The 10,899-nt window shown below is 43.3% G+C and overlaps 1 protein-coding gene across 1 annotated transcript in view; it reads right to left on the reverse strand.

Moving 5' to 3' along the window:
- LOC109938633 (myosin-2 heavy chain-like) overlaps positions 1–10,692 on the reverse strand; it is a 42,131-nt gene extending 31,439 nt beyond the window's left edge. Inside the window, exon 1 of the mRNA XM_048611067.1 lies at positions 10,117–10,692. Within this exon, the coding sequence (XP_048467024.1) occupies positions 10,117–10,692 (576 nt within the window). The remainder of the gene's footprint in view (positions 1–10,116) is intronic.
- Positions 10,693–10,899: the final 207 nt, after the last annotated feature.

The raw sequence follows: 10,899 nt of genomic DNA on the forward strand, positions 1-10,899 counted from the left end.
GTGTGGGAGTGTGTGTGTGTGTGTGGGGGGGGTGGTGGGTGTGGGAGTGTGGTGGGTGTGGGAGTGTGTGTGTGCGTGCGCACAAGGTGATTGGTTGATGTACAGACGCTACAAACTCCTTCCGAATTGTGGTTCAAACAGCATGGCCCAGGCCCCAAGGACATGGCTATAACCATCATCAACGTTTAAAAATGAGGCCAATAAAGAATGAGATCAGGTGATCTGAACGTGGATTTTCACAGGATGCAGATTCTCGGAGAGCCAACTAAATAATCTCTGGTATAGACACTGTCAGCCAATCTGAACACAGCAAGGTCTCTAAATAACAAATGAGATAAGTAACCAGTTAATAGTGGTGGTGTTGGCTCAGGGATGGATGTTGCCAGGTTACGAAAACAACACTGGGCTCTGTTTCAAAATATCCCCAGAAATTTTTCCATCAATCTGCAGAGGCAGAAAGGGTCAGTTTAACATGTTGTCTGAGAAACAGAGTCGTTGTTTACTGTACTGGAGTGATAGCCACACACTGTACACTCTGGTCTCTGTAACTTGGGGAAATAAACACTGATGTCTTGAAAACAGGGCTTCTATCACTAATAAGCTGATAGCATTCAGGGTTGACAGTTAAAATTCCTGTGGGAAAAAAACATTAAAGCAGGAGACACATGATAAGTATCAACATGTTAGAAAGACAGGTAAACAAGGCTTACAAATGTGAACGTGTTTGGGCCTCAGCTATTCACAATCTGTATGAATGATTAGATGTGGGGATTAAATCTATCATTGACTGTACAAAACCCAAGGTAGCCAATAACACAAAACCAGATGGGAGTGGGAGCTGTCTGGAGGTTCAAACACTTTGAGGGGAAGTGACTGGGCAAAAACCTGAGAGATGGAATACAAAGTGCAGAGATGAAAGGTTATTGACTTTGTTAGGAAAATATATAGAGAATCTCATATGGTGAGAGACTAGGAAGGGTTAAACTTCAAAGGGACTCGGGTATCCTTGTTTATGACTCGCTGAGAGTCAATATGACAGTACAAAAAGCAATTAGGAAGTTAAATGGTGTGCGGTTTTTATTCCAAGAGGATTTGGGTACAGCAGTAAAGATACCTTTTGAAATGATATCGAGTTTTGTGAGACCATACCTGGAATATTGGGTAAAACTGCTGGTGAAGGTAATGGGGTCACGCCAGTGGTAATGCCAATAATCCAGAACCCCAGAGCAATGTTCTGGGAACAGGGGTACAAATCCTACCAAGGCCGACAGTGAAATGTGAATTCAATCAAAAAAAAATTCCCGAATAAAAACCTAGTCTAACAGCAACCATGTCCTTTAGGGAAGGCAGTCTGTTTTACCTGGTCTGGCCTACGTGTGACTCCAGACCCATATCAATGGGGGTGACTCTTAACTGCCCTCTGGGCAATCATGAATGAATGTTTAACAAATGCTGGCCTAGCCAGTCACACTCACATCCTCTGAACAAATTGAGGAAAAAAAACTTCAGCCTTGGCAGATAGGGTTAAGGATAATTCCAAAGAGATTATACAAGTACATTAAGAGCTAAAGAGCAACTAGGGAGACAATAGGGTCCTTAAAGATCAATGAGGTCATCTATGCATGGAGCCACAGATGAGAGAAATACTAAACAAAAATTTCACCAGTATTAACTGTGGAGAAAGACATGGAAGTTAGGGAACTCGGGGAAATAAACATTGACGTCTCGAAAACAGTCCACATTACACAAGAGGAAGTCCTGCAGGTCTTAAAAAAGATAAAGGTCAATAAATCTCAGAGACCTGATCAGGTGTATCCCAGGACATTGTGGGAAATTAGGGAAAAAATTCCAGGGCTAGCAGAGATATTTGTATCATCTATAGCCATGGGTGAGGTGCCGGAGGACTGCAGGGTGGCTAATGTTGTGCCTTTATTTAAAAAACGCTGTAAAGAGAAGGCTGGCAGCTATAGACCTGTGATTGTTACACCACTGGTGGGGTAGGTACTGGAGGGGAATCTGACAGATAAGGTTTACATGCATATGGAAAGGCCAGTCAGCATGGCTTGGGTTGTTTTTTTGAGGATGTAACCAAAAAGATTGATGAGGACAGAGGGGTAGACATTGTCTACACGGACTTTAGTAAATCCTTTACCAAGGTTCCACACGGTAGACTAATTAGTAAAGTTGGGTCAGATGGGATTCAGGGTGAGCTTGCCAATTGGATACAAAATTAACTTGATGGTCGAAACAGTGGTGGAGGGTTGATTGCTGGACTGGAGGCCTGTGACCAGCGGTGTTCCACTGGGATCAGTGCTGGGTTCACTTTTGTTTGTCATTTATATAAATGATTTGGATTAGAATATAGGAGGGATAGTTAGTAAGTTTGTGGATGACATCAAGATTGGTGGTATAGTGGTCAGCGAAGAAGGTTATCTAACATTACATAGAACATAGAACATTACAGCGCAGTACAGGCCCTTCGGCCCTCGATGTTGCGCCGACCTGTGAAAACCAATCTGAAGCCCATCTAACCTAAACTATTCCATTATCATCCATATGTTTATCCAATGACCATTTAAATGCCCTTAAAGTGGGCAAGTCTACTATTTTTGCAGGCAGGGCATTCCACGCCCTTACTACTCTCTGGGATCTTGATCAATTGGGTCAACGGGCCACAGAGCAGCAGATGGAGTTTAATTTAGATAAATGCGAGGCATTGCATTTTGGTAAAACAAATAAGGGCAGGACTTAGACAATTAATGGTAGGGCCCTGGGTAGTGTTGTAGAACAGACAGACCTAGGGGTTCAGGTGGAGAGTTCTTTGAGAGTTGCATCACAGATAGACAGGGTGGTTAAGAAGGCATTTAGCACACATGCCTTCATCACTCAGACCATTGGGTATAGGAGTTGGGACGTCATGTTGAGGGTGGATTCAGAAAGAATGTTTCCCCTGCGTGGGGAGATCGCGAACTAACGGGCGAAGTCTCAGATTAAAGAGGCGGCTATTTCAGACTGAGACCGGGAGAAGTTTCTTCACTCAGAGGATGGTAAATCTTTGAAATTCATTGTCCCAGAGAGCTGTGCAAGTTCAGTCATTGAGTATGTTCAAGACAGAGATTGACAGGTTTATACAGATTCAACACATAAAGGGATACAGGGATAACACAGAAAGGTGGCGTCAGAATGGAAAATCAGTCACTGTGTCACTGAGTTTCAGAGTGGGCTTGAACAGACTGAGTGACCAGCTCCAATTTCTTATATAATAGAATAACGAGGATGGATCAGGATAAGACTAGGTTGTGGGGTGGGTTGGATGGGGTGTCTTGGATTTGGATAGGGGCTTTTCTTCAAGCTTTGGATTTAGTTGTTAAAAACTCTATCATTTAATTAGGATCACATTAAAAATAATTACATTTCAAAAGACACTTATGTTGGAAGTAACTTATTTCAACGAAGAAGTTAAAAAGGTGACAGTAATTCATTTAGAAAAACCACAATTCAAGCAGCTGCCAGCTACTGGGTCCGAGAATTAGGGAAACCCAGAGAAATACAGAAATGTGAGAGTTTTACAGAGGGGGCTGAATGTGGGATGAGAATATTGGTTGAGTTTACAAGAAATTGAATTCAGAGTGGAATCACTGCCAAAAGTGAACATGTTTTGATTTTCTTTGAAATACTTTTAGGGATGTGAGTGTTTTTGGCAAGGTCAGCTGATGTTACTTATTCCTAATTGCTCGAACTCGATCATTCCAGAGGGCAATTCATGTTGAGTCAATCATGTTGCTGTGGGTCTGGACAAAGGAACTGAGGGCATTGTTGTTAAGTTTGCAGATGACACAAAGATAGGTGGAGGGACAGGTAGTGTTCAGGTAGCAGGGGCGGGGCTGCAGAAGGACCTGGAGAGGCTGGGACAGTGGGCAAAGAAGTGTCAGATGGAATACAATGTGGGAAAGTGTGAGGTTATGCACTTTGGTCGGAAGAATAGAATATTTTCTAAATGGAGAAAGTCTTCAGAATTCTGAAGCAGAAAGGGACTTGGGAATCCTAGTTCAGGATTCTGTTAAGGTTAACATGCAGGTTCAGTTGGCAGTTAGGAAGGCAAATGCAATGTTAGCATTCATTTCAGGAGGGCTAGAATACAAGAGCAGGGAATATACTACTGAGGCTGTATAAGGCTCTGGTAAGACTGCATCCAGAATATTGTGCATAGTTTTTTGGGTCCTGTATCTGGAGTAGGATGTGCTGGGATCAGAGGTGGTCCTGAGGAAGTTCATAAGAATGATCCCAGAAATGAAGGGCTTGTCAGTTGAGGAGTCTGGGTCTGTACTTGATGGAGTTTAGAAGGATGAGTGGGGATCTCATTGAGACATTAAGCTAACCGTTTGGCAGCTTCCTATTTTTTGTATCCTTTAGCAGAGCTACAGGAATTAAGCACACAATAGACTGTTAGTGGTGACCTTCTGTGCCAATGGTCACCATTGGTTCTTGTGGTGTTAATCTTATATCATTCATAAGTTCATAAGAATGATCCCAGAGATGAAGGGCTTGTCATTTGAGGAACAGTTGAGTACTCTGGGTCTGTAATTGATGGAGTTTAGAAGGATGAGGGGGGATCTCATTGAGACTTACAGAATACTGAGAGGCCTGGATAGAGTGGATGTGGAGAAGGAGAGACTAGGGCCCGAGGGAACAGCTTCAGGGTGAAGGGACAACCCTTTAGAACTGAGATGAGGATGAATTTCTTCAGCCAGAAGGTAATTAATCTGTGGAACACATTACTGCAGAGGGCTGTGGAGGCCAAGTCATCAAGTGTATTTAAGACCGAGATTGATAGATAGGTTCCTGATTAATAAGGGGATCAAGGATTACAGGCAGCAGGCAGAGAATGGATTGAGAAATATCAACCATGATCGAATGGCGGAAAAGACTCTGGCTGAATGGCCTAATTCTTATCCTATATTTTATGGCCTTATGGTAAGGTAAGGGTGACAGATTTCTGTCCCAAGAGAACATTTAATTTTTTTTACGGTAATTGATCATCTCGGTAATGATGACCATGAAATGAGCTTTTAATTCCAGTTTTACTAATTGAATTTAAATCCTATCAACTCCTGTATCTCCAGGACATTTAACGTGGGTCTCTGAACAGTTTGTTTCAGTTACAACACCATAACCCCAAAACCACCCCGTAGGAAGGACCAGAGGAACTGTGAATATGAAGACCTCCATGTATGAGAGAGAATAAAATCTTGGCCAGCTCCATTAGTGTCGCAGGGTAGAATCTGGGAACAAATGAAGGTCCCTCCAGCAGAAGAGTCAAGAACTTATGAATGATATAAGATTAACCCCACAAGAACCAATGGTGACCATTGGCACAGAAGGTCACCACTAACAGTCTATTGTGTGCTTAATTCCTGTAGCTCTGCTAAAGGATACAAAAAATAGGAAGCTGTCAAACAGTTAGCTTAATGTCTGTGTAACTGAAGAAAATTTTTAGTCTATTATAAAGAATCTAAAAGAGCATCTAGAAATACATAATATGATCAAGCAGAGTCAGCACGGCTTCATGAAGGGAAAATAATGCCTGGCACATTTACCAGAATTTGCTGAGGTGGTAACAAACAGGATGGATAGATGGGAAGTGGTGGATGTCATACGTGGATTTACAGAAGCCTTTGATAAGGTACTACATATTCAACTACTTGAGATGAAAGTCAATGGTGTTGGCAGTTAGCATGGATAGAGGGCTGGCTAACTAATAGGGTTGGAGTACAGGGGGCACTTTCAGGATGGCAACCTGTAACTATTGGGGTGTCACATGAATCAGTTCTGGCACTTTAACTATTTACAAAAATATTAATGACCCGGATGAGGAAAGTGAATTTCCAATAGCCAGGTTTGCAGCTGATGTCGTTGGGAAGGCAGGTGCTGAGGATGATTCAGTTTCTAGGGGGAATATATACAGGTTAAGTGAGTGGGTAAAAGTTTGACAGATGGAATATATTGTGGGAAAATGTAAGATTATGCTTTTGGGCAGGAAAAGTAAGAGCTGATTAGCTAACTGGAGAAAGACAGAGGGATTTCAGTGTTCTCGTGTATGAATCACAAAAAGCCAGTATCCAAGTTCGGTGGATAATGGGGAAGGCAAAGGGAATGATGGCCTTAATTAAAAGGAAAGGAGTACTAAAAATAAGAAAGTCTTATTAAAACTATACTAAGACTAGTCAGCTGGAATACTGTTAACTGTTTTGGGCCCTTTGTCTAAGGAACGCCATACATTGACATTGGAGACAGTCCACAGAAGGTTCACTAGGCTGATCGAGGGTATGAAGGGACTGTCTTATGAGGATGGGATGAGTAGACTGGGCCTGTACTCCTTGGAATTTAGAGTGAGGGATGACCTTATTGAAACATACAAGATTCTTAGGGACCTTGACAAGGTAGATGTGGAAAGGTTATTTCTCTGTTGTAGGAAAGCACAGGACCATAGGGCATAATCTGAGTAAGGGATTGCCCTGTTTAAGACAGATGAAGAGGAATTTCTTCTGAGGGTAGTGAATCTGTGAAATTGTTTACCACAGAGAGCTGTTCAGACTGCATCATTAAGTGCATTCAAGTCTGAGACAGATTTTTTTTTAATCAGAAAGGGGAAATCAAGGGGAAATGGGGAAAAGTCAGGAAAGTGGAACTGAACATTATCAGATCAGCCACGATCTCATTTAACGGCACAGCAGACTGGATGGACTGAATGGCCTACTTCTTCTGGGCATAGGCAGAGATGTTGTCTGGGACTTGATCCATGGAGAAATGATTCTGTGAATATGACCATCCAGATGTTGCTCAACTAATCTGAGACACATCTTCCAATTTTGAGACAAGCCCAGGTTATTGAGGGAACATGGGGTCATTTCAGAGTCAAACAAAATGAACAATCTGGTTCAACAGACAGTGGTTAGGGATAGATTTGGAGTCAGTGCCTGGCAAACAGTGTTTGTAGGGGGTTCCAAAGACAATTGCTTTGCTCTTTCTGATATTTAATTCTCCTGAGTTGAGTGGAGGAAGAAAGAGCATACAAACCTGGAACTCCCTAATTAAGGGACAAAGCTGAATTATTGAAATATGGGAGGATTGGGGACGGAGAAGGGACAGAAGAAAGAAATAGGAGGTGCAAAGTGTGGGTGCAAGTAATATAAAGGGCAACACCAATGTACTTTAGAAGCATACACATCACAAGTGGTGTCAACGGAAGAGTGAGGCCGATCAGAGAGCATGAGATCTTCTGTGGAGGCAGAGGGCATTGTAATAACAGTGTATTGAACTTCACAAAGAATGCTGTCAATCTGGTGGTAAAGGAGGCCAAAGAAGGCTGATTGGAGTGTGATCACCTCTTTATAGGCAAAGTAAGAAGTGAATGTTTGTGATGCGAGGTCACATTATAGCTAGGACTAGTGAATATTTTGCTGTTTAAGGATAAATTTTGGGGATTAACCGTGTAGAACAGCATGCTCTTCCTTCAATAATATCACGAGATATTTTGTATCCATCTGAGCTCATTCTCTGTTCAAGGTTTTGTCCAAAATGCATCACCTCAACAATGCAGAACTGTCTCTGCCTGGATCAAGTCCTAGGATTTGTGACAAATTGTGAAATGTTTGTTTCCATCTGGCCTTGGAGAACAAAACACGATATGTTTGTTTAGTTTATAAGTCCATTGCACTGTTGCTGTTTCCTGTCTAACCTTCTCTTGTTGATACTGAACTAACAAAGCCCATTGTTATAAACCATTGGAGCACATCATTCTAGCATTCTCCGTGCTTCATAGTCATGTTTTGTTGGTGTCTTTACTCATCTATATTGCAGGCTTTATTACCGTTTCATGATGCTGGTTCATTCTATTATGTAAACATAAAGTCACCACAGTCTTACAAGACCATAGGGCTGCTCTCTCTCATTACAGAGAGACAACTGCTGGTGGTTTAACCCAGGGTCACCAAGAAAATCCTCATGATAACCTCATCCAATGCAGGAATTGAACCCACACTGCTGGCATCACACTGCACTGGAAACCAGCTGTCCAGCCAACTAAACCCCCTTCTTTTATTATCTAAAATGACCTGTTTGCTAATTGATAGGCGATAGCACTATTATCCCATATATTAAGCACAGACACCATGTACAGACTCCTATGATAATTAGATTGTTTGACTGACACCACTTCAGCCAGATAGGAGTTGATATCAACACTGCTGTTTTTAACAATACCTCCGATAGTGGGCAGTGAAAGTCTGGTCTGTTTCAATATTTAATACAGCTAAGTCCCACATTCATTTAAAGTGAAACTGAACCTGTCTATACCCATGCCGTGAACTTATCAACTCCCACAAGTTTTATCAACAGAAATCAAGTCTTCACTTTGGGTGAACTCTTCCTAAAGAAATGCAAAGTCAGATTCACATGACATCAGGTCCAACAGGTTTGTATGAAATGACAAGCTTTTGAAGCGCTGCCCCTTCGTCATTTCACCTGACTCTGAAAGCTTGTGATTTCATATAAACCTGTTGGACTATAACCTGATGTCGTGTGACTTTTGACTTTGTCCACCCCAGTCCAACACTGGCACCTCCATGTTAAAGAAATGTAGCTTCCTAAGACTGGAATGTAGCATCCATATTCTAGATAGACTCTTCAAATTCCCCTTGCGTTTCTCAGCATAATACAGTACAAGACAAAGTTCATTAGTGGAAAGTTATCCTCATGTTTTTCAACTAATGATCTTAGGTGTAAACCATCTATTTCTAAATCCTATTGTCATAGAATAATACCAGGAATAAGGGATTCTAGATACAAGGAAAGATGAGCAAAAGTGGGATTACTCTCCTTGGAGCAGAGAAGATTAACAGGTGACCTTATTGAGGTGTTCAAAATTATGAACAATTTTGACAGGGTAATTAGTGTTTCCACTAATTGGTATATCAGTGGATAAGGGTCACAATTTTAGGATTGTCAGCAAGAGAGCTCGGACTGCGATGAGGAGAAACTTCTTTACTCAGAGAGTTGTTAGGATTTGGAATGTGGTGCCTGGAAGAGTGGTGATTCCAAAGATGGTTTCAAAAGAGAGCTGGATATATATTGAAAGGGATGAAGTTAGACGTTTTGTGGAGATGGGACTAGAGAATGGGATGAGCTGGGCAGTTCTTTTGGGAGCCAGTATAGGTGTGAAAGACTGAATGGTCTCCTTCTGTAAAATTCCACGATTCTATCGTTTTAAAAAAAAAACACAAGATCATCACTGTCCTCTCCACCAGCCCTGTGTGGAAAAAAACTTGCGCAGCTTCAACTGAATTCTTTTCCTGGGGCATCAATATTACCTGTTGAGTAAGCTCAATACAAACACTTGTTCTATGTTGGATTAATGTCTGAGTTATGGATATGGATGATACTATAAGGTAGGGGTGGAGGTCAGATTGACCTTAGGTTTAGGATAAAAGTTCAGCACAACATCGTGGGCCGAAGGGCCTGTACTATGCTGTACTGTTCTCTGTTCTATGAGTTGTGCACATTTGCTAAGTTCACTATTCAGCCAAGCAAAGACAGTACTGAATTCTAAAGGGTCTGTCGCTGGTCGTCAAACTGGAATCTTCCTTTAAAGTGAACTTTACTGTTTCTACAGTGCAATACATAGAGTTATTCTTGTGTGAGTCAAAGTTTCTCCCAAAATGAAAATAAATTAGTAGCCTCTCTGTGTTGCAGTCTTTCATGGGCATTTTAATGTGCCTAGTTGAACAGTTTCTGCATACAGCAATGCCCAACATGCCAAATTTCCAAATCCAGCCAGATTGTGAACAGTGTTGTATTAACAAAATCAGTTTTTTTTGTACCTTCCTCAACTATGTTTCTGGTCAAGACTGCCATTGCTTACTCACTGTGTTAAAGAGTTTTTCACAGCTCCCTACTTTTATTTCCCTCTTTCCCAATAGTAAGACATATCCGTTATCTACAACCCACATTCAGCTCCAAGAAATGAGGGGAGAAGGAGCTACCGTTCCGCCCACTGCTAAGGGGCTCTTGCTATTTAATCCCCAAAAAGATTCTTCATCTTCCAGAGTCCGGCATTACCTTGTCAACCCCTTCTTTGTTGGTCTCTGTGTTCTTGCGAAGCTGCAGCAGGTTCCACATGTCGTGCACCGACTTGCCATGTTTCTTGCTGCTCTCCAGCAGCTCCATGCCGGTGGGCAGCCTTCTCAGCTCCTGCACTTGTTGCTCCACGTCCCGCAGCTTCTCCTCCAGCTGCTGGTATGGCCCCCGGCTCCTGGCCCCACGGGGCTCCGGCCTCAGTGGCTGCTCCTGTAGGGGAGAGGGGCTGCTGGTCAGCGGGGCTCTGCCTGTACTGTCCAGCAGCTGGAAGAGTTCGGGCTCCTCAGTCTGGACATGCTGGATGCCCAGGGTCTTGAGGATGGCATGTAGCAGGGAGTGTAGCGCCAGGAAGTTGACCATCCCGGGCTCGGGGTGGCTGATGGACAAATTGGCCAAATCGAACAGGCTGATGGTGACCGACATGTCGCCGCCGGGAGGGGCCGCTCTCCGGACACTGCTGCCCCGCTGCGGCTCCGAGTGAGCGGCCAGTGGCCGGAGCCCGGACCAGGGCCGGGGCCAGAGACACCGCCCAACCCCCCGGGGACACGCCCCTTCCATAGCAACCGTCACCAGGGCCCATTGTTACTAAACAGGGGCCGGCCAATCCACGGGCAGCAACTAGCCCATTGGACAGGCAAGCTGTCAGTTACACTGCACTGACCAATAGCAACAAACCACGGGCTGTTACCCGGCAACAGAGGACGCGGAAGGAGGCGGGGTAGGGGTCAGGGGACAGGAGGGGAGAGGGGAGAAGAGAGACGGGGG

Source organism: Rhincodon typus, chromosome 23 (genome assembly GCF_021869965.1).
Source record: "Rhincodon typus isolate 14 chromosome 23, sRhiTyp1.1, whole genome shotgun sequence".
NCBI lineage: Eukaryota > Metazoa > Chordata > Chondrichthyes > Orectolobiformes > Rhincodontidae > Rhincodon > Rhincodon typus.